Here is a 25,521-nt window from a genome sequence, read left to right on the forward strand (position 1 = left end):
AGAATGTTTCTAGGGCTTCAACTTTGTGCAACTTATATAAATGGATGAAGGTTTGGTTGCTAAATATTCTGAAGACATAAAGGTAGCTGGGAATGTATGTAATGTGTATACATGTAGGACATAAGTAGGTGACAAAGGGATATAGAAGACTGTGTAAGGATCTAGGACATGGAGCAGAATATAGGAAAATGTGAAACTGTTTATTTAGGCAGAAAAATTTTTTTTTAAAAATCATATTCCAAAACAGTGACTGATGCAGAGCCCTGAGCTGCAGAGTAACATGGGTACCCTCATGCATGATTTGAAAACTGTTATACAGGTACTGCAAGTACGGTAAAACTCTATAATCATGCACACTTGGGACTTGGTGGTGCCAAACCAGCAAATTTTCTGGATAACTGGATGTTAATTCTGTTACCCCAACATGCTAGCCCTGGAGAGGGTCCAGAGGAGGTTCACAATAATGATCCCGGGAATGAAAGGCTTAATGTATGAGGAGAGTTTGATGGATCTAGGCCTGTACTTGATGGAGTTCAGAAGGATGAGGGGGGATCTCATTGAAACCTACCAAATACTGAAAGGCCTGAATAGAGTGGACATTGGAGAAGATGTTTCCTCAAGTAGGAGAGTCTAGCATCCGAGGGCACAGCCTCAGAATAAAGGGATGTCCCTTTAGAATCGAGATGAGGAGGAATTTCTTTAGCCAGAGGGTGATGCATCTGTGGAATTCATCGCCAGAAAGGGCTGTGGAGCCCAAATCACTGTGTGTATTTAAGGCAGAGATTAATAGGTAAGGGTTATGGAGAGAAGGCAGGAGAATGGGGTTGAGAAATTGATTGAATGATGGAGCAGACTCACTGAGTTGTATGGCCTAAATCTGCCCCTATATCTTACGATCTTATGCTTTTATTTCAGTTTTTTTTAAAACATTTTACACATTAGTATAATAAATTTTCCAGTGAACCCAGTGAGTCTAAAGGGAGCTGGAAACAGAACCCAATGAATTTAGAACAAAAAACAGTACAGAACAGGAACAAGCCCTTCAGCACATAGTGTCTGTGCCTATCATGATGCCAATTTAAACTAATACCATCTGCCTGCACATGGTCTATATCCCTGCATCCCCTGCCTGTTCATGTGCCTGTTTAAATTAATTTCAGGACACTTTGGCGAGGCCTACGTTTATTGACCCTATTGCCTTTGAATCATTCAACATACTGTACGTACTGAAGGCACTCTCTCAGTGCTTTTATCAAGGGAGGTCCAGGATTTTGACCTAGCACAATATAATATCAGCAATCTAGTTTCAAATCAAGATCACTTGTAATTTGTAGGGGAATTTGCAGGTATTCCCATGTGCCTTCAACCCTTGTTCTTCTAGGCAACAGAAGTTGCAGGTTTGGGAGGTGCTTTATAAGGAGTTGCTGCAGTGCATTTTATAAACAGAATCCACTGTAGTCATGAAGTGATATTGAAAGAGGATGTTTCATCTGTTTTGGCCTAGATGCTTTTTGGTGGAGTTGCATTCCTTCAGGCAAGTAAGGGGAATTAAATTGCAGTGCTTAGTTATAACTTTTACGTGGTGATAAGACTTCGGTGTATCAAGAGTTGAGTCACCCACCACAGCTCTAGATTTTATTTTAGCTGATCTAGTTAAATTTAGGTTAAAGGTGACTCCAACGATGTCAACACTGGAGGATACACTGATGGAAATACCATTGAATGTCAAGAGGTAGTGGTTAAGGCCCTCACTTGTTGAAGATGGTCTTTGCTTGTTTCGAAGACTACTTTCCATTTGTTCCTCCAGGTCTGAATGTTGTTCAAGCCTTGCTGGATATAGGTCTGAATTGCTTCATGACTTAGATGTTGCAAATAGAATTGAACATTGTTTAATCATCAACCATTGTTCCTGTCCTGAGGAATTTCAGCTGCAATGTCTCGGGGCTGAGATGATGGGTTTCTAACAATAGCAATCATTTTAGTTTGTGCTTGGTATGATCCCAGACAGTGGAGAAGCTTAGTTCTAATTTGTGTTGACTTCAGTTTTACTGAGGTTTCTTTGTGCCACACTTGGTCCAATGCTGCCTTGATGCCACTCCCACCTCAGATTTGGAATTCAGCTCTTCATTCATGTTTCAATTCTTCAGAACTGTGATTAGGTCTGGAGTTGAGTGATTCCAGCGGATCACAAGCTGAGCACCAGTGAGCAAGTTACTAGTAAGTGCTGCTTGACGGCACTGCCAGTGGCACCACCGTCACTGCTGATATTTGAGATGAGTTTGGACAGTTAATCATCAAATTGGGTTTGTTCTGGTTTTCGAAGACAGGACATGCCTGGGTAATTTTCCACATTGTCAGGTGTGTGTTTCAGTTATGCTGGAACAGTTTGGCTGGAGATGAACGTGTTCTGTGGGACTCGGTCTGCCAAGATGCCAGAGCATGTTGATTGTATTGTATCCAACTGTTTCCTCATGTTACATGGAATAAATGGAATTGGCTGAAGCCTGGCAGCTGTCATTTGGGGTGGTGGTGGTGGGGGTCAATGTCAGGAGGTAGCAAATATGGGTGATGCACTCAGCAGTTCTGCATGTTATTTAATTGCCTGCTCCCGTTCATGACTGAATACGGCAGGACTACAGAGCATTGATCTGTTGGGTGTGGGGTTGCGAAGGTCTCACTATGGGATACCATGTTCATTCTTCACAAGCATTTAATTCCTGTGTTATAACTTTAAAGCTGATAGTTTAAACAGTCAACACTATATATGTTGATCATTTGTTTGATGTATGTGCCATGTTGGGACAAAAATCTCGATTCTTTTTGTGGTAGTCCAGCAGTTGTGTTACTTGAGATTGTAGCTCACTTGTGTAACATGAGTTGAAATTGAGACATTAGTGGAAAATCTAACATCTGCAGTAATTCTGGGGAAATACTTGTATTTTTGCCTTGGGGAATTATTGTTACAGGTTCAAGTTAAATACAAAACATGCACTTTTTAAATTACATACAAAAAATACTAAAATTGCTATTGCAATCATAGTTAGCAATTGAAAGCTCGTGATAAATTTCTGTTTTTATTGTTTCCATTAGATATAGAGCTTCAAATTTGTAGCCTATTGCCTTGAATGAGCAAGTATGAAGTTACAAATGACTTTACTGAAATTGCAAAATTCATAATATTTGGCTAAAATTACTCATTAATCTTACATTCAGGAATCAGGGCTTTATTTTGAAACGACTAACAGATGTTTTTTAACCTGCATTATTTAGTAGGTCAATAAGTAATAAATATCTTACAAAAAAAACTTGAAAATTCAAGCATATCAATCAGAACTGGAAAGAAGCAATAAAATGAAAATTAAAGATGATATGAAGGCCTATCTCTAAATAAATCTATTTATTGTTTGGACACGGATAATCCCATGTACTCTCTACTTTGAATTTTCTAACAATTTCTATTTTCCTTTACACATGATTCTGTGACAGAAACATAAACATTTCTGATATATAAGTAATTTTGCATACTTTGTTAGTTCCTTTACTACTACAATCCTATAGGAATCCCTGCCTTTGTTTCCATGTCTTGCATTATCCTTTCCTTCTGAATCTATTGGAAAACCTTTCCAAGTGTATTAGTTGAACAGTTCTGTTTGAGTTCTGCAACTTCAGGGAACAATTATGGATAAGTACATAGGAATAGTGTAACACATGTCTTAGTGCTCAGAGGAAATAAAGAAAAGGTCATGTCAGGGAGGCCTCATAGCATTGAAGTTGCACTTGATTAGTTTGAAGTGTAATGACTTATCCAAATAGATCTGGCTGCAGCCTTTGTGCACACAATAAAATTCCACAAAGAGCAAAGAGGGGTATGACCAACTAATCTGATTTTATTCAATCAGTTAAAGGAAGAAGGTTGCCCTACACTGTGAAAGAATATCCTACTACTCTATATTGTTGTGAGTTCCTTGCTAAATACCTGGTTCACTGAATTGGTGTGTGAGACCACAATTCCATATCTGTTTTGAAGGATGCTGCATGTGGCAACATAGCACTTCCTCTATACTGCATTATCCTGTCATCTTGATTTAAATAATGAAGTCCTTGAATTCTTATTGAGATAAGCTATCTTTATAATGTTGTAATAAAAGTGCTGGCTGACTGACTGGTTCAATTTGATTGTTGTACACTAATTCACAACATAATAAGTATTGGTAGAAAGGTAGAACTGAGATAAACATCGCTGATAGTTCACACAGTAAAATTAGTTAAGTACACATCATTACTGTGCTATTTTATTTCAACAGATTCCATAAATATATTCTGTAAATGCTTGAAAATGTTATGCAATGCCTCCTATAAAATTCCTTGACTCCCTTTAATGGTATTACCTATTTTGTTTTAATATTATGTTTTCTAGACAGTAGCAGCTACTCACAAGTGTATCATTAAGGAACATATTGATAAAATTGAAACAATTTAAATCTGTAATACGTCCCTCCATAACAAACACAAGCAAGATATAAAATGATATTTGAAATTGGCTTTTTGGTTACATGAAATTATAATTATAAATCAACAAATTTCTTGTCTGCTTGTTGCATGAATAGATTGAATTTAGGACCTCTTTCACTTTCATCAATAGGGAACAGTTACCAAGAGCCATGTACCTTTTGGCATGTGTTCTTTTTCAGTGACAAATCCCTGCCATTCATTTTGCGTCATAATGGAGTTCCTGATGGACCACAATATGGCACTTGAGTGTATAATCTATTTACTGTTGGTAATGTTTTTAATCAATTAATATTGCTATATTCGATTTTATGCTGGTATTTACTTGGGTTATTTATTGAGACCACCACGCCCCATTTGGAGTCCCAGGTTATAATAAATGCTTTTTCCATAATGTGCAGTTGCACCAAAAAAAAGATGAGTTGTGTAAATTCATACGAGGCTGAATGAATTATATTAATCAAAGCTTCCTGGAAGGGGCCAGCAGTTCCAGAGGGAACAGCCAACGTTCAGCCATTTCAACAGAAGTAAGTCTTGGAATAATGTCAAGTTCAAGTTTTTCATCACACGCATGCATACCCAGGGTATAAATGCCATGAAAATTAGCCTTTTTGTAGCAGCAACACAGTAGATTACAAACATGACAAACATAAATTACATGAACTTAAATTAAAATAAATTATACATACACAACAAAATAAACAAAAATAAACATAACGACATTAGTGTAAGTTGAGGGAAATGTAGTCTGAGGTAGAATTAGGGTTCTTCAAGTCGATTCAAGAACCTGATGGCAGTGGGGAAGAATGTAAACCCACTAAGTCCAGGACTAATGGAAAGACAGATACCACCACATTTTCAGTGTGCTTTGTTGCTGGACTCTATGTGGAGTCCAACAGCAGAGCTCTGTTTTGCTGGGATACCCTGACATTACACTGGAGATTCAATCCTTGGAATAGGAATGAACACCCCATTCATTTCTATGGGAGTGTCAGCTTGCAAAATGGGGAAAATATATGTTTATCTTAAATTATTTTATTTCTATGTGTTCATTTAATTTTATTTTTAATTTCATATTAATGTGAATATAATTTTAGTGTCTCTGAATGTCAGAGATATTTAAATACTGTTAAAACTGCTTTACAGCTTTCACAGAAGCCAAAGCTTCACCCAGTCATGTCTTCACTCAAAACTTATTGAGGTGAACAAGGGTCCGTGTCAATACAAGTTTAACTTCTGTGGGAAAGGGGAATACTTGGTACTTATCATTGTTAAAGATTACAGGAACAATAAATAACAACAGAAGTGGGCCACAATGCCCCCCCCCCCCCCCCCCCCAAGCCTGCTTTGCCATTCAGTGAGATCATGTCTGATCTGATCTTGGCCTCAACCCTTCTTTCCTGCCTTAACTCCACTGTAGTCCAAAATTCTGTCCACCTCACCCTCGAATATTTTCAATTACCAGCCTCCACAGCACTCTGGATAGGGATCTTCAAAGACTCTGGAACTCTGAAAGAAGAAATTCCTCTTCATCCTCATTTGAAATGGATGATTCCTTATTTTGAAACCAGGCCCCCTAGATCTCGATTCCCCACAAGGGAAATATCCTTGAAATATCCTTTCAACCTCTAAATTGTCATGGCTCCCCACCCCCCCACGCCCCCCCCCCCCAAATCGTTTCTGTTTCAAAAAGATCACCTTTCATTTTTCAAATCTCTGTTGTGTAGAACCTCAACCTTAATCTTTCTTCCTAAGATAGCGCTTTCATTCCTGGAATCAACCTAGTAAGTATTTTCTGAACTGCTTCCAATGCAATTATATCTGTCCTTAAGCAAGGAGACCAAAACTCCACAAAATATTCCAGTTGTGCAGTTATTGTAAAGTTGTGCAACGTTCATCTTTCTTTAAAAAAAGAGATTGGGTATTAACTTTATATTTGCATGTTTTTCCTCGTCAAAAATGCAAATATGTTAGCTATTCATTTGATTTTTCCAGATCTTTCCTACATTGCATTCCCAGATGTAGTGTTTGTTCCTGCTGAACATTTTTGTGTGGCTGTGGAAGAGATTATTTCACTAACCCAGATGGCACTCCAGAACAATAAAATAATAGCTGTGTGTAAGGATAGAATTCAGTAACAACAGTCATGCAATTTTGCCTTCAGATTATAAGTTTCATCATATCATGTCTTATTTTCTCCTACTACTTACACTCTGTTATTCCCCAGATAAAATTCGTGGAATAGTTAAGTATCCTCCCACCAACAGAGCAACATTCAGAATGAATGATTCCAGATCTGAGCTTTGCAGTTTCTCGATATTCACCTGCCTGAGCTACTGAGCAATGTATTTTATATCTCGCAGCTCATTCAGTTTGCTTCACTTGACTATTGTAAATGGGACGTGAAAATTTCTGCTTAATTGTCATTTTCAGTTCTCAAAAACATATTTGTTTTGTACATGGGTTGAAGCAAGATGAAGTGTTAAAATTAATTGGTTTAGAGGGTCAAGAATAGATGGAGCAGAGGGTACACATGATATTGACACAATTGTTGCAATGGCAACTCATTGGACTGTAAATTATTCTTGCTCTTTAGAATTCTGCAGTGATATCAATTTAAAACCTACCTCAAGCTTCTACAATGTTTTTCCATACCCAACTTGATCCTTCCTGACCATTGTGGTAAAGATAACAGTCTCAAACATGCTATTCACAATGTGGCAATAGTAAGCAAGTCACCTAATCTGGATAAAATATTGAGCCAGGCTAGCCTAATGCCACCTGAACCTAAATGTTTTACCAGAACATACAGTGAAGCTTGCATATAGTCGAGTCCACATCCTCCAAATCAGCTCGAAAATTGAGACAGAAATGGTGTAGTTAACTAATCAGAGCATCTGGGATCTGTGGAACGGAGCAATCATCTGTGTGTCCACTTGGCCAGTCAGCTTGAAGGATTTTGAAATTAACATCTTAATAGGAGACACCAAAGAGCAATTTAGAAAAGAAATAAAAGCAGAAAATGTTGGAAGCAGTCAGTGGGTCATGCAGCATCATTGGAAAAAGAAACGGTTAATATTTCACTTGCAAGACTCTACTTCAGAGCTAACTGAGAAGAGAATTTGGGGAATTCAGGTATAGAAAGATAGTGGATTAACAGAGAAAGGAGTTTCAGAGAAATTATTCTGACACTGGTGGAAGCAGACATGAGGATAGTTTGAAATGAGATGTTGTATCCTGTTCTTGCAGTCAATGGGTTTTAGTCCTGGAAGTAACACTGCTAAGTTCCCATGTCTGTTCTGATAATTGAGAAGCTTTGAAGTGTGTGTTTGATTTTAGCAGCTCTTTGCTAATTCCAAATGAATGCAAGAATTTCATTTTCTTTGCCTGCGATGTACAAACGAGTGCCTCCACGGGGCTTGGTTTAATACTGTATTTGCTAACTGTGTTATTTTTTTATAAAAAAATAATTTTACTTGTTTTATCCAAATCTTCAATGATAATTAAACCCTGACGATGAGACTCCATTAAATATTAGTTAATTTTCAGTGCCAGAGAAATTCACTGTCTGTTATTAAGATATAACTACCTTCAAAGATAAGTAATCTTGAAATGAATTAGCAACTTTCTGTGGCATGTATTTTTTAATCAGTCACACAAATAGAGCAACTCCATTTGAATGCCAGCCACAAGATGCTATATTTAGCAGAGCTGATTGCTGAGTGCCTTTTCTCCACCAATAACAACTTTTCAATTTCTGTATTTAATCACATATCTGCCCATAAATCTTCACGTAAATAATAGTGAGTACTATTAGAATCATTATCTTAACAGAAATTTTGGGTCACTCTGTCTTCATTTTAAAGCTAGCTATTAAGTACTTATCTTTATAAAAGACTTTTGTTTTCATTTACTGATTGATCTTCCTTGGTAAAATGCACAAGACATTTTGGCAGAGAGCAGTGATCAGGTCACACTGATCGACAGAATAATTCAACAAAGGTGGAGAGGAAGGAGGGAGTGAGTGATGGAGGATGAAAAAGCAAAAAGATAAGCAAAAAATTACCAGCCTTGCAAACTACAACCACATGCCCTAACCTAATTCTAATAGAAGACTGGGGAAAAGAGTGAAAGAAAAAGAGATGCTTGGTCCTGCATAAATTTCTTGAATCTGGGCAAGAGGAAGTGACATGACAATAGAAAGGTGGGTGGGATGTTCAGTTAATGTAAAACTGCAGCTGGGAAGACTAATCAGAATTTTGAAAACATAACCATTGGGCTAATTAAAGTCAAAGAAAGACCATACTGATGTGGAAATTTGGGTCTGATAATGAACTCTAAAATAATGTAAACATTCACCATGAGTGCAAGCTGCTATGAAGCAAACAAACAGGGGATAAAATGATGAAGACAAAACAATTTTTTGGTATCACACTTAATGGTGAGCATCGATATGACCAGTGGGGCAAAGAACGGGCAGTGGATTGCACATCTGCCACAGGCTACAGGCATGAGGAAAATTACCTAATGGGTTTGAGGAGGAGAGGAGATGTAGGTAAAGGAAAATATTTTAAAAATGTTTTGTATCTTTTGAATCTTTTAAACTGTACTTTTACTTACCTATAAATGCTGGATAATTTAAAAGAAGATCAAAGTTTTAGGCTGCATTGCACCAATATTTCCTTTCCGATTCCCACCAGTCCACCCTAGTTCTGTCTCCCTTTGTTCACCTTTACTATCTCTTTCCCACCCCCCCCCCACCCCCATCCATTACCCTCCCACATCTGGCTCCATCTATCCATTGTTCACATACCATTCCACCTGGGTTTCATCTTCCTTGGTTCACCTTTCCAGTCCCCTCTCACTCCCCTGCCAGGTTCCATCTGCCCATCATCCCTCCATATCTGGTTCCATCTATCATGCACCAGTATACTGGTTATCTTTCCTCTACACTGGTTATCTTTCCTCTACACTCTCAGTCCTGATGCAGGGTCCTGACACGAAACATCGACTATCCCTTTGCCTCCACTGACGCTGCTTGACCTGCCGAGTTCTTCCAGCAGTTTTTTTTTCTCCAGATTCCAGCACCTCTAGTCTCTTGTGTCTCTGTAAGATTATTTTTATCTTTAAAATGTTAATAGGTATGTGATTGGTGGAAAAGTAAGTTTCAATTGAAATAATGTTCATGTAGTAGAGGTTAGATGAGCTAGATAAGTTTCCATAAATTGTATCACAGGAGACACAAGAGACTGCAGGTGCTGGAATATGGAGCAACAAACAATCTGCTGGAGGAACTCAGCGAGTCGAGCAGCATCTGTGGGTGAAGAGGAATTGACAACATTTTGAGTCGAAACCCTGCATCAGGACTGACATAAATGGTATAACTGCAACATTAGCACTCATTCCACAATGTGGAAAATTGCTCTAATGTGTTTCATCCACAAAAACTAGGGCAAATCCAATCTGACCAAGAAATTTCTGACATTGTAATCAAGCAGAACCTGCTCCCTGATGATCAGTTTGTGTTCCACCAGGATCACTGTATTCAAGATGTCAATATAACATTGATACAATGTGAACAAACTCCAAAGGTGAAGTGAAAGTGACTCTTATGGCAACAAGGTACCATGACTACATGTAAAACCCTCCATACTACCATACCTAGTATAAAAGATGATGGCTGTAGTCGTTAGAAGTTATCATCTCGGCCTCATGTTGCAAGCGTTGCTCAGGGCTGTCTCTTAAGCCCAGCCAGCTTCAACTGTTTTATCAATGTTCTGTTCTAAGGTGAACTGTGGGGATGGTCAATGATGATACCATAGTCTTTGGTTCATATGCCATCTGGCTATGCATGCATGAAAATAAGACTACATTCCCACTTGGGCTGCTAACATTTTACACACTGTCACCAGGCAGTGACCTTATCCAACAAGGGAAAATCTAACTATTTCCCCCAGATTCAGTGGCATTACACTCATCAGATACCCACCAAGGATATCCTGGAGGTCAGCATTGGTGTAAGTTTAACAGACCATGCATGTAAGTACATGGATACACAGCAGGTCAGAGGCTTTGCATACTGCAATGAGTTAATCACCAACTGACCAGCCAAAGCCTTCAAGGTATGTAGAAGGAACAAATCAGGAATATGATGGAATACTCTGCATCTGCCTGGATGAATGCATCTCCAATAACACTCAAGAGGTTTGATACTAATCAGAGTGAAGCAGATTGCTTAATTGGTGCTTTGTCAACACTTTATATTCCACCATCTCTAGCACTGGCCCAATGTGACTGCCATGAATATCTGCAACATCCTCAGTAAGGTTTCTTTAACTGTACTTCTCAAACCAATGTAACAATGTGCATTTAGGCCAATAAGTATTCTAAGTAAATGAGATCATGGCACAAACTGTAGAAGAATAGTAAGGCAGGAAAATAGATCACCTGCATGAGATGTGCACTGATACATAACCACTGAGCCTTATAAGTTGTTAGCAACTTGGTATCATCATGTGAATCCAAGATCTTGAGAAAGGACACTCCTGCCATACACAAGACCTGGTGAAGCTCTCTAGATGTGCCACCCCATCTCTTGCCATAAATTATTAGCAAGAACAATTAAAGATGTTCAAACAAGTAACTACAAGATGTAGATGGCAAAGGAAGGATCAATGGTATACTAAGGAGCTTAAAACTTCCATTTCATTGATTGACAGGTGTCAGTGTACTTGCTTTGTACCCAACATAATATTGTCTGTCATAGATTGTTACTGATGTACAGACTTTATTTGATCTTTGCATGAACAATAAAACATACCACACTCATCAATAAGGTATCACATAGACTCATAATCCTTCATCATCACTGGGTGAAAATTCTGGAACTCTGCCCAACAGCACAATGGATATAACTTCACCAAACAGACTGCAGCAGTTTAAGAGGACAATTCTGCTTCTATACAATCGAACTACACCAATGCTTCTATTTTACATTCTCTAGAACCACAGTTTTCATAATTAGGAACAAGCTTCATAAATGCTTACCTTGGCATAGTTAAGTTTAAAAACAAAATCGCTGGTTCTGTTTCAGAATCATTAAATATGTTCATGACCCAGAGAAATGAGGCTCTTGGGATCAGGCAGGAAAATGTAGAAGAGTCCATTAATCAGGTCAGCCATAATTTTATTGAACAACAAACAGAAGTGGCCTTGTGGCCTAATCCTGTTTGTCTTCTTCTTATGAATCTCTGAACAAATAACAGTGCAGCTACTTTATGAAATCTAGGCTGACGATTCAGGGCACTACCTGGGACAACTGCACTGTGAGTGCCACTGTCTTTCAGAAATGCTAAACCAAGGCTCTTTCTTCTAGGGTTTACTTTGTTAGTTGGCATTAAATGTCACATAGCACTTGTTTTAAAGAAGAGCAGATGAGTTATCCCATAGACTGACAGAAAGATTGTAGCATATAAAGAGCTTTTTGTGCAAGCCAGTAGTTGTTATTAAAATCAACATCATAAAAACACTTTATCAGATCAAATCATATCCCTGTGTATAGAAGTTAAGTGTGCACTATTTGTGGTGGTGCATTCCCTGCATTACAATAGCAGCTACATTTCAAAAAGTACTTTGGTGGTTCTCAAGCACTTTGAGATGATCCTAGGTTGCAAAAGGCACATATAAACTTAAATTCTTTGTCCCCACCTTTCTGCATGATGACAGTTAAGAGTAATTTATGACAGTTTTTATTTGGAATTTATTTATTAATGTCACTTACAAATAATTTGTAAAGCAGATTATATTTTTGTGATTTTATGAGTGTGTTCTCATTAGATCTTTAATTAATGTTGATTAACAGGTGTGGCAAATGATTGTTTTGATGGTCCAGTAATTTGAAAGGTAATTTTGGATTAACTGACAGTGTTCATAAACTTAAATGAGACACAAAATGAATTGATAGAGAGACAGGTCTGAAATACACCAAGCATTTTCTATTTGCTCTTGACTATGTGAGTGTAAAGCAATCAATGTGGCATTTCAATAACTGTTGAAGCCAAAACCAAAAAAAAAGGCAAGATGCAAGATTATTATGCAGAATTAGGTACTAGCAAACCTATTAGAGTCAGTAGATTCACTATAATATATTGAAATGGTTGTTCTAAATGGATTCTTACCCATAAAATCTCTCCCCAAAACAATTATAATTTAATAGTCCTAACCTTTGCTAGTGGTTCTGATTGGAACAACCAGCCTTCAGTCATTCCAAGTGAAATAAATTCAAGGCTTAGTTCCATCTGTGAAATGTGGAACTCTAGGACCTACTGACAGATTGGGTCAACCAAATGTGTCATGTTGGTTCCACTGCTAAACTCCACATAAAGTCCAGTTGCAGAACCTGGTCTTTCAGGGATTCCTCGAGGTTACACTGGGGAATTGCTTTCCAGATCATGCAGCAGTTTAGATCTGGGTCCTGTGCCAGAATTGAACTGCTGCAGGACCAGGAGTCCCATTGATTTCAGCAGGGGGGTTAGGGCAAAGATTTAGGATTCAAAGGGGGAGGTAGGTTACTTAATTATTTGCTTTAATGTTTTCAGTGTTATGTTTTGGAGACTTTTTATTTTTAATTATTTACTTCAATTTTAATAAGTTCCAATGTCTCTAAATGCCCACTTCACCTTTACCCTTGGATATGTTTGTTCTCATGTCCAGTCTTCAGGTAACATTTTCCAGCAGGTATTGTCTGACTTCTCAGTCACTTTCTTGCATATGTGCTGGACTCCTGTTTTCATTCGATTAAGGGCAGCAGTTACTTGAAGATCTGGATGCCAAGTTCATTGCTGAAAACCAGGCTTACTTTTCATGTTGCTTAATGAAGGCCCTTGTGTAAAGGGCTATTCCATCCTCCCCAGCCCTCTGAATTTCCAAACTCTCCCTAGCCATCACAACCTCAAGCCTCCAGCAGCCTGGCATGTTATTATCATACATCCATATGCTTGAAAAGTGATTAATAGGTATTCACTTATGAAGATAATGTTGTTAGTTTCTGATTCACAGATTTTTAGTTCATTTTTAAGTATATAGACTCATAGAACTGCCCAGCATTGAAACAGGACATTCAGCCCAATTTGTCCATGCCAACTATTGTGGCTATCTTGGCAAACCATGGTGGCTATCTTGGCTAATCCCATTTACCTGCATCAGGCCTGTATCCCTCTGCTCCTTTCCTATCCCAGTACCTGTATAACTGCCTTTTAAAAATTGTAATTGTTTCTGCCTCTACCACCTCCTTTGGCACCTCATTCCATATAACCACCGCCCTCTGTGTGAAGAAATTTACCCCTCAGATCTCCTGTAACTTTCTCCCCTCTCACCTTGAATATATGCCCTCCAGTTTTAGACTCTCCTACCCTAGGAAAAAGACTGATTATCTTCCTATCTATGCCCCTCATAACCTATTGGGTCACCCCTCAGCCTCCCATGTTCCAGAGAGAGCAAATCCCAGCCTATCCAGTCTCTCCTTATAACTAAAGCCCTCCATTCCAGGCACTACCCTGGTGAATCTGCACTCTTTCTAATGCTATCACATCCTTCCTGTAGCGTGGCAACCTGAACTATCCACAATACTCCAAGTGCAGCCTAACCAGCATTTGTGCAGCTGCAACATGACATCCCATCTCTTATACTCAATGCCTTGGGATGCCAAGTGCCTTCTTCACTACCCCATCCACCTGTGTTGCCACTTTCAGGGAACTATGAACTTGTACCCCAAGGTGCCTGTGTATATTAACCCTCCTAAGGTCCCTGACATTTACTGTATATGTCCTGCCCGCATTTGACATTCCAAAATGCAGTAGCTCAGACTTGTTGAAGTTAAGTTCTATCTGCCACCACTCTGTCCAAATTTCCAGCTGATCTATGTCCTTCTGTATCCTTAAACAACATTCTTCGCTATCCACAGCTCCACCAATTTTCATGTCATCAGCGTACTTACTAATCAGACTATCGATACTCTCATCTGTCATTTAGATATATATAACAAACAACAAAGGTCCTAGTAATGATCCCTGCAGCACACCACTGGTTACACACTTCCAGTCAGAAAAGGAACCCCCTACCCCACTGCCCTCTGATACTATCACCAAACTAATTTTAGATCCAGTTTACCAATGCGTCCCGGATCTCATGTGTTGTAACCTTCTGGACCAGCCTACTGTGCGGGACCTTGTCAAAAGCCTTGCTAGAGTCCACAAGTACCATGTGTACTGCCCTGCCTTCATCAATTTCTTAGTTACCTCCTCGAAAGGCTCAATCAGATTTGTGAGACAGGATTTCCCTTGCACAAAACCATGCTGACTCCACCTAATCAGTCCCTGCCTTTCCAAGTGAACACAAATCCTGTCCCTTAGAATTTCTCCCAATAATTTCCCTACCTTAGATGTAAGGCTCACCGGCCTGTAGTTTCCTGGCTTATCCCTTCTGCTCTTTTTGAATAAAGGAACAATATTTGCAGTCCTCCAGTCTTCTGGTACATCACCCGAGCCTAACAAGGATGCAAAAATCTCCATCAGAGCCCAATAATCTTCCTCCCTTGCTTCGTATAGCATTCTGGGATAGATCCCATCAGGCCCTGCAGTTTATCCACTTTAATGTGTGGCAATAATCTTTAACACTTCCTGATGCAAACATGTCCAGGATAGCAGCATAGAGCTTCCCCTAACTCTCCATCTTCCACATCCTTCTCCCTAGTGAATACCAATGAGAAGCATTCATTTAGGACCCCATTCATATCCCCGGCTCCACACTCAAAATTCTCTTTTAGCCCCTGAGGGGTCCTACTCTTTCCCTTGCTACCCTCTTGCTTCTAATATACTTCTAAACAGTTTGGGGATTCTCCTTAATCCTGACTGCCAAGGCCATTTCATGTCCCCTTTTTTTCCTCCCAATTTTCTTAAGTTCTCTCCTATATCCCCTGTAAACTTCAAAGGGCTCACCTGATACCAATTGCCTATACCTGACATACACTTCCTTCTTCCTCATCAAACCTTAAATTTCCGTTGTTACCCAAAACTTACCATTTTTGCTTCTTACCCTGATGGGACATGATGACTCTGAATTCTTACTATTTCACCTTTAAACACCTCCCAATTATCTGATGATGTTTTCCCTTCTACAGCTGCTCCCAACCTACTTTCACCAGGTACTGTCTTATATTATTGAACTCAACCCTCTTCCAATTTAAAACTCTAATTCTATCCATACACCCATATCCTTTTCCATGACTACCTTAAACCTTACCGAATTATGGTCAGTGTTCCCAAGGGATTCCTCCACAGACACTTCCACCACTTGTCATCCACATTCCCTAATACAGGATCAAGTCCAGCCCCTTCCCTAGTAGAACTTACTACATTTAAAAACCATTATGTTACTTTTGACAACATTTTGATCAATTTTAAAAACTGTATTACACAAACAAGGAACAAAGACAAATGTCCACATGCTGCAATAAAATTGCAGTGCAGTTCAGGGCCAGACCAATCATTTGGCTGGAAAACCCTACATGGCCTTACCTGTCAGCTGTGGGAATGCTGCCAGTCAGGATTGCTTGCGAGAGAACCCTGGGGGAACTGTACCCTTCCAACAGCATAAAACTAGTAAGCTCAGGCAGCTTGCCAGTCATTGCAAGAGCTACCTCATTGTCAGTGAAGCACGTTACAATTAAACTTGTTGACTTTCTTCCAACTTCCTGACAGTTCATTCCAGACCATAATCACTCGCTGCATAAAACAATTTTCCTTGTGTCACTTTTGGTTCGTTTTTTTCTTTTCTTTTGACCCCTCTGAATGGTGCTGTTTTTCTCTATCTACCTTCTACACCCTTCATGATTTTAAATAACCTCTATCTGATCTCCTGCTAGCCTTCTTTGTTCCACAGAGAACAACCCCAAATTCTGCACATCTGTTTAACCAAAGTCCCTCATAAGAAATAGGAGCAGGAGTAGGTCATCTGGCCCATTGAGCATGTTCTGCCATTCAATAAGATCATGGCTGATATGGCTGTGGACTCGGATTTTAATGAGGTAGCCTCCACTGCTTCCTTGGGCAGAGAATTCCACAGATTCACTATCTCTGGGAAAAGCAGTTCCTCCTCATCTCCATCCTAAATCTACTCCCCCGAATTTTGAGGCTATGTCCCCTACTTCTAGTCTCACCTACCAGTGGAAATAACCTTCCTGCCTCTATCTATCCCTTTCATAATTTTACGTGTTTCTATAAGATCCCCACTCATTCTTCTGAATTCCAGTGAGTATAGTCCCAGGCGACTCAATCTCTCCTCATAGGCTAACCCCCTTATCTCCGGAATCAACCCAGTGAACCTCCTCTGCACTGCCTCCAGAGCCAGTATATCTTTTCTCAAGTAAGGAGACCAGAACTGCACGCAATACTCCAGGTGTGGCCTCACCAGTATGTACAGTTGCAGCATAACCTCCCTGCTCTTAAACTCAATCCCTCCAGCAATGAAGGCCAACATTCCATTTGCCTTCTTCATAGCCTGTTGCACCTGTAAACCAAACTTTTGCGATTCATGCATCAGCACTCCCAAGTACCTCTTATAGAGGAAAAAATAAATCAGTCAAGGTCGAATGGTGGAGCCGACTCGATGGGCCGAATGGCCTAATTCTGCTCCTATGTCTTAAGATCTCTGCACAACAGCGTGCTGCAATCTTTCAGCGTTTAAATAATAATCTGATCTTCTATTTTTCCTTCCAAAGTGGGTGACCTCACATTTACGACTGCCAGACCCTTGCCCACTCAATTAACCTATCTATATCTCTCTGAAGACTCTCTGCATCCTCTGCACAATTTGCTTTTCCACTCAATTTAGTGTCATCAGCAAAATTAGATACACTGTCTCCTCTTCCAAATCTTTAATATATATTGTGAATAGTTGCGGGCCCAGCACCGACCCTTGTGGCACTCCGCTCACCACTGATTGCCAACCAGAGAAACACCCATTTATCCCAACTCTCTACCTTCTATTGGTTAACCAATCCTCTATCCACGCTAGTACATTACCCCCAACCCCATGCATCCTTATCTTGTGGATAAGTCTTTGATGTGGCATTTTGTCGAATGCCTCTGGAAATCCAAGTATACACCATCCACCTATTCCCCTCTATCCACTGCGCTCGTTATATCCTCAAAGAACTCCAGTAAGTTTGTCAAAAAGGACCTGCCCTTCCTGAATTCATGCTGTGTCTACCTGATGGAGCCACTTCTACCCAGATGTCTTGCTATTTCTTCCTTAATGATAGCTTCAAGTGTTTTACTGACTACAGATGTTAAGCTAGCTGGCCTATAGTTACCTGCCTTTTGCCTACATCCTTTTTTAAACAGTGGTGTGACATTCGCTGTTTCGCAATTCACCAGGATCTGCCCAGAATCCAGAATTTTGGTAAATTATCACATACGCCTCTACTGTAACTTCTGCCATTTCTTTCAGTACCCTGGAATGCATTCCATCAGGACCAGGGGACTTAACTACCTTTAGGCCCACTAATTTGCTCAGCTCTACCTCTTTAGTGATAGCGATTATATCGAGGTCCTCACCTCCCATTGCATCCATAACATCTCTCTTTGGTATGTTACACATGTCCTCCACCGTGAAGACAAACACAAAATAGTTATTTAAAGCCTCAGCCATTTCTGCATTGCCCAATCACTTTAGCCACCCTTTTCCACTTTATATAATTATAGAAGCTTTTACTATCTATTTTTATATTTTGTGCTAGTTGACTTTCACAATCTATCTACCCTTTATTGATTGCTTAGTGGTTCTTTGTTGTTTTTTAAAGTTTTCCCAATCTTCCAGTTTCCCACTACTCTTGGTGACTTTGTTTGCATGAGCTTTTAGTTTGATGCCTTCCTATATTTCCTTAGTTATCCAAGGCTGGCTCTCCCTACCCTTACTATCTTTGCTTTTAACTCAAATGTACTTTTGTTGAGAACTTTGAGAAATCTCTTTGGAAGTCTTCCACTGTTCTCAACTGTCCCATCAAATAACCTGTGTTTCCAGCCTATGCTAGCCAACTCCTCCCTCATTCTGTTGTAGTCACCCTTGTTTAGGCATAATACACTGGTTTTAGATTGAATTATTTCACCCTCCATTTGTATGAGAAGTTCAACCATACGGTGATCACTCTTTCCAAGAGGATCCCTAACTACAAGGTCGTTAATTTTACCTGTCTCATTGCACAGGACCAGATCTAAGAGCATTTTCCCTTATCAGTTCACTAACATGCTGTTCAAGAGAGCTATCACAGATGCATTCTATGAACTCCTCCCTAAGACTGCCTCAGCCAACTTGATTCACCCAAGCTATGTGCAAGTTAAAATCCCCCATGACAACTGCCGTTCCGTTATTACATGCATCAGATATTTCTTGGTTTATTGCCTGTGCCACTGTAATGTTATTATTTGGTAGCCTATGGACAACTCCCACCAGTGATTTTTTTTCCCTTTACTATTCCTAGTCTCTACCCAGAGGACTCAACATTCTGCTCCTTAGATCTTATATCATCTCTTACTATCGCCCTGATCTCACCCTTAATTGCGAATGCTACCTCCCCTCCCTTACCTTCCTGCCTCTATCCTTCTTTGTTACCTGCTACCCTTGGATATTTAATTCCCAATCATCTCCACCCTGCAACCACTAAATCATACTCTTTTGTACTGATTTGTGCCACAAGTTTACCGACCTTGTTTCAAATACTACGGACATTCAGATAAAGTGCCCTTACACTCATTGTCCTTTTAGAATCTAGTAATCTTTGTGTCTTTTGCATTTGGCTTTTCTGTACTCCACTCTTACTTTTCTCTTTTCTAACTTTTGCTCTGGTCCCTGCTTTGCTTCCCTCTCTTCCTGCATGAATTCCCAACTCCCTGCCATATTAGTTTAAACCCTCCCCAACAGCACTAGAAAGCAATTCCCCTGGGACATTGATCCCAGTCCTGTCCAGGTATAGACCGTCTGGTTGGTACCGGTCCCACCTCCTCCAGAACCGGTTCCAATGCCCCAGGAATCTGAAATTCTCTCTTCTGCACCACTGCTGAAGCCACATATTCATCCTAACTATCCATGGAATCATTCAAGTAAAGCTCTATACTCCATTTGTGACCAACCAGTGATTATAATTGGACTCACTAGTTTATATTACCTACTTGTCTATACTCTCATACAATATAGAAAGTTCAGATAATTTTACCTTCCCCACCCCTACCCACCATGGGTCTTCCATGGGTCAGTTATTTCAGGTCAGCCCAGGGGTCAGATCATACAAACTATGTTGTATGGGTCAAGAAGACGCATGCAATGCATTTACTCACACTTCCAGGACTGGTCATTTTATGCATCTTTCCTGAAGTGGGACAGCCAGGATATCAGCTGCATCATCTTGTTTAATATTTTCCAGATAAAGCATCACCAGAACACATTGAAATTTGAATGCAAGGAAAGGTTATCATGGAAGGAATCATTTCTTTGTTTGCTCTCCAAGTTTCTCTGTGGTTTTCTTTGTTATTCCTTCTTAATACTGATAGTTTCAAGTGTAGTTGTTTACAGCTAGGTGCATTAGGCTCCAAGTTGATAACCCTTGAGTCATAGGAAAAGAGTTTTTCCAAAGTTTCTATTAGTGTCATTGTCTTGAAGTTCATATTTATTACCACTATGTGCTTCAAGGTTACTTTTATCAGAAGATTGACTAGAACCTTAATTTCACACTGCATAAACATGACATTGTTACATAATTAAAGCTAGTGACTGCCAATTATACTGTTTTGTTTGGTTTCCTGTCCTTAATCTTAATTCCACTTTCTAATTGGAACTAAAGGTCATTCAGAGTTAATATGAAGTAGAATACCGCTTGCCTTTTTATAGGATGCATTTTCATTAATATTCTATGTGTTTGACAAAGCTGCTTGGTTATGTTTATTAAGTAGTGATTATTAGGGTTAAACAATATGTCATTAATATGTCAAACTTTTTCTTGCTGATAATATAAAGCTCAGTTGAAAAAGTACTGATAATTGATTTTGATTTAATCTGGGAGAGAATAAATTGTGCTCCAGGTCACACTCAGCACCCTATTAGGCCATCCATAAACTTTACCCCATTAAGATTTATGTTCTTCTTGGCAAGTGTTCAGAGCACCTTTAGGATTAAAGGATATAGTGTACTTATCTTTACAAAGACCTGGCTACAACCTGGGCAGGTGAGTGAGAGCTAAATATTCCAGGCTTGAGATAATAGGAAAATTAGAAGAGGATGGAAGCTGAGTAGCAATTCCAATTAAAGATGGAATTACAGTAGTAGAAAGAAAGCACGTTGATACAAACAGATCAATCAGTGGAAACTCGATGAAGCAGCAAAGAACCTTCCAGATTGTTTCTCACAGAAGTGATATCATGGAGAGATACATAAAGTAGAAGTATAGACAAATGAGGTAACGGAAAATGTGGACACTTTAAAGATATGTGCAAGTGTGACTGTACAAACTCTAGATTGAGTAGGCATAAAGGGCCAAATGTACTTTGCTCCCTCCAGTGATGATGTTCTTGGACAGGATGTTACATGTTCTTTCATTTAGTGTGCCATGCATCACCCACAGCCAGGAAGGCAGACAACCAACCTCCCGTAAGGGTGTAATTCTCTGCAGTTAACTACATCTAAGTGCACTAGAATGGACCTAGCTAATTTCCCCGCTGAATTCTGCTTCTTTCTTTGCTGGGAATGCCTTATCTTTTACTTTGTTCTTTTCAAGATAGCTTCGCAGTCCAATTATATTAGAGCTGAAGCAATGGTAAATAGTTGTACATGAATTCCATCTATAAATCTCTTAAATTTCTGAAGGCATTCATTCTATTAATTTACATAAGCTTTAGACATTAATTTAATTTGTCTTTAATGTATTCTCAATAAAGAAAGCATGATTTGAAAAAGAATCAATAACCCTTTATTGATTGCCATGTATCCAGGACTAAATATATTTTGTAATTGGAGAATATTCAGTCACCAATATCACCAGTTGAATTTAAAAAATACTGTTCTGTGGAAAACAGCTTCACCAACCTTGGCAAATTATGTGGGACTTTTTGAAGGAAGTAAATCCCAAACAGGCTGAATGTACAGCCAAGTGGGAACTGGGATAGAACCACTCAGCCCATAAGCCTGTTACTCTGTTTTATCGAACACACCCATGTTTGCTTTGTGCTCTGTGATACCTTTAGTAAAAGTAAATGAGAATCGCCTTCAATGGGCTGCTTTCAGTAGGCCTCTGTAGACTGAGAAAATGTTTGCTTGATACATGATCAAAAAGCAGCATAGATACTGAATTTACAGATGATTTTTCACCAGCCCTAAAAACTGATGAAAGATTTCAGATGGAATCTTTTGTCAAGGGCACAAACAAACATAACAATCTTTTGACCTTCCAATAACATGCAGTTGGTACTACTTTAAAAAGTAAGAGGTTTTTAGTATTACTATGGCAACTATACCATATTATCACAATTTGAATCTTGCGATTTATTCAACAATGGGAAATAACAATATGACTGCAAGTAAGAATTCTCTGCCAGTAAAAATTTGTTTGTGTGTTGCAAGCAGCCACGAAACAGCATTATTAAGTAAATTGACATGGACCAGATATACCAACAAACTGTGTATTGTGCTGCAAAGGAAAAATTTGTTGTTATTATTTATTGTTTTTATCTAACTCCTGCAGCTTGCATTGAAAGACCCGGTGCACAGTGTGTCACTGCAGCAGTTTGTCTACGAGAAGCTGAAAGCACAGCAAGAATTACTCGGAGAGCAAGGCTTCCAGAGTCTGATGGAATCTGTGGACACTGAAGTTATCAGACAGTTGCAAGGATTTTTACAAAAGTTGTGAAAACTGTTTCCTCTTATTAAAGAAGAAATGGAAAACATGCAAAAATATATTCTTACAGCAAACATCACCAAAGCTTCCATCATTATATTGTGAACACCCCTCATGCATAATCTGATGTAATATCCTGATGGAGAAATCAAGTGATACATTATTTTGAACTGTGTTAAGAAGAAACAGTGCAAAATAAGGCAACCGTGCCTGAGGTAAAAGAGCTCTTCGTAGCTTCAGTATTGTTCATTATATTTGAAGACCAGAGAAAGTGCAGCTTTTTTCATTTTGTATGATTTGAAAGATTGCAGGAAATTACAAAGTGTGACTGTAGAAAACAGTTGATGTGATAGCAAATATACAGTAATTGAGTGAAAATTGAACTTTTGGGGAGAAAATATTTTTGCTGCCTCAGTATCCCTCAGCTACAGCTGCAAAATAGGTTGGTTTCATAAATTATGTTCACCAGTTTCACAGCTAAATGTGCTCCAATTTGGAAACAATGTGTATTTAATCCACACATTCATGCTGTAGAATTAACTAGATTAAATTCTGCCTAGGTAGGAGAATATGTTGACATAATGCCTTACTGTATTTTATCACCCTCACCTCAACTGCAAAACCTATTTTCAAGCATTTTCAGTTTTTATTTTAAGTAAGTTTAAAATCATGATTTGGCCTTCAGGAACCCAAGTATTCCATTTAAATATAATGTTCAATTGCTTCCATGAATATGGTTCAAATCCACAGTGTTCCTTCAGGTTTTATGTTAATGAGCAACATGGAACTTGAACATTCACCATCATTCAGTTTTCAGGCTAATTACAAAATCCTTTAAGAAAGATTACCAGTAAAACAATAAAGTCTTTGTTTAGCAAATATCATTGTGTTTTTGCAAAGCTTTGACTACATTAATTAATTTAAATTTGAAATTCACTGTCATCAAACCCTTTCAACAATATTGTCCAACATGAGATTCTAATGTTGCTGTTTGACTTTGTGCATCAAAGTTCATGATTAATGGGAGTGAAAGGTGAAAATATCTCCACACAAGAAGGGACTTTTGAAGCAGTATAAGTGAGTTCTTATTTAATGCACCCAACAAGTTGTGTCTCCCTTGTGTGACAAAGTATCAGAACTATGTAATAGGAATCTCTAGCTTGAGCATTTAGTTGACGGTTAGTAATACTTCTTCCCAGTTCTGAAAACCACAAACTCTTTTTAAGTTAATATAAAAGCCTAGAATATCATGTCCAGCTTTGGCCCATCATTTATGGAGTAAATTAACTCCTGGAAAAATTGAGAGAATAGCCACTCTCAGCACCTAGGTTTAGGGCTCTTGTATGGGGTGAGAGCTGCGGATTTGTTTTACATCAGTAGGGGTTTAAAGCAGATTTGATAGTGGACTTTGAAATAATTAAAGGATTGCACTAGATCAAAGTGGTTAGTTCAGAAATAGCCAGCAAATAAATTGCAAAAGGAAAGACTAACGTAGATACTAGGTGATATTTTACCAGAAAGTCTTCAACCTTCAGAGCAAGTTACCACTATTTACTGAGAGTCTTGGGTTCACTGAAAGGATTCAGAAATTTACCACACAGTTTTCAGAGAATAGCTAACATATCTAGAGATAGAAATGGGTAGGTCATTGGGGATGTGGTGTCATGTCACTGTGGTGAGTTGCAGTTGTGAAATCATGTATGATGTGCTGCAAATCTATCACACGTCTCTTCTTTTCATCTGTGCCATATGCCAGTATTTCCAGGGTAATACTTGCACAAAAAATGGAAGAGAATTGCACACTGAAGCTTCAGTAGCTATTAATGGGGACAGAACTTAGAAGTAATTACATAAGAAGAAGCTATTGTGTGTTAACTTTTTGATAAAGAAGCAAGATCTTGGTGTGTGCTCCATTGCACTACAGATCAAAGTACCAGCATCAATTAATCAAGTAAGTTGTTTTTGTGGTTATCTGTGGTTTGTTCCTTTTAAATGTAAGGAATTTGAAATTAAAAACAATGCACAGGTAATCAAAGTAACTCAGCACAGAAACAAGCCATTCAGGCCATGAAGTCTATTGGAGCAAAAAACTGCAGATGTTGGAAAACCAAAACGGAAACAGAGAATGATAGAAGCACCCAACAGGTAAGGCAGCATCTGTAGGGAGAGAAACCAAGGCCGAGGAAGAACAGGTATGTTTTAAGTTCCAGAGAGGGGAAGGCGGAGAGAACAATAGGACTGCCTGTGATCACGTGTAGGCCAAGGTTGTCAGGGTAACAGTTACATTGTAAGCAGGCAGTTGAAGACGGATGAAAAGGAAAGAAACTGAAGCACAAAGGTACAGCTACAGACAGTCACCCGAAATTGTTGACTTCATTATTGAATCCCCAGGCATACAATATGCCCAGATGGAGGAAAAGATGCTGTTCCTCAAGATAGGCAGAGAGGTCAGACTGGGAGTGGGATGGAGAATTAAAGAGAGAAGCAACTGGAAACTTGCAGACTGAATGTAGGTGTTCTGCAAAGCAATTGCCAATCTGCATTTAGGATTTTCACACGTAGAGATCACATTGAAAGCAATAGATTGGAAGAAAAGCTGGTGAATTGGTGCTTCGCCTGGAAGGGCTGTTTGAGTCCCTAGATAGTGGGAAGGGAAGAAATGAAAGGGCAGGTGTTGCATCTCCCAGAGCCGCGTGGGAAAGCTATGAGAAGGGGAGTGGTTGGTGGAGATGAAAGAGTAGACCAAGGAGTTGTGGAGAGAATGGTTTCTTTGGAATGCTGGGAGGGGAGGGGAAGATGTGCTTGGTAATGAAATCTTGTTGAAGGTGGCGGAAGTTACAGAAAATGATACGTTGAATGTGGAGGCTGTTGGAGTTGGGGTGGGGGGAGGGGGGTGAGGACAAGGAGGAACCCTATCCTTGTTCTGTCTGGCTGGGGAGGGGCTTTAAAGCAGAACTGAAATATCAACTATGGAAGAGGGGAAGCCGCTGTTGAGGGAAAAGGAAGTCATCTTAAAAGTGTTTTAAACTCTATTCTTGCGTGGATTTTACACATAATCCATCTAATAAATTCCA

General features: G+C 39.2%; 1 protein-coding gene across 1 annotated transcript in view; it reads left to right on the plus strand.

Moving 5' to 3' along the window:
• ipo11 (importin 11) overlaps nt 1-23,323 on the plus strand; it is a 325,504-nt gene extending 302,181 nt beyond the window's left edge. The window contains exon 30 of the mRNA XM_052010436.1: nt 22,295-23,323. Within this exon, the coding sequence (XP_051866396.1) occupies nt 22,295-22,459 (165 nt within the window). The 3' untranslated portion in view covers nt 22,460-23,323. The remainder of the gene's footprint in view (nt 1-22,294) is intronic.
• Nucleotides 23,324-25,521: the final 2,198 nt, after the last annotated feature.

The sequence above is a fragment of the Pristis pectinata genome, chromosome 2, assembly GCF_009764475.1.
Source record: "Pristis pectinata isolate sPriPec2 chromosome 2, sPriPec2.1.pri, whole genome shotgun sequence".
Classification (NCBI taxonomy): domain Eukaryota; kingdom Metazoa; phylum Chordata; class Chondrichthyes; order Rhinopristiformes; family Pristidae; genus Pristis; species Pristis pectinata.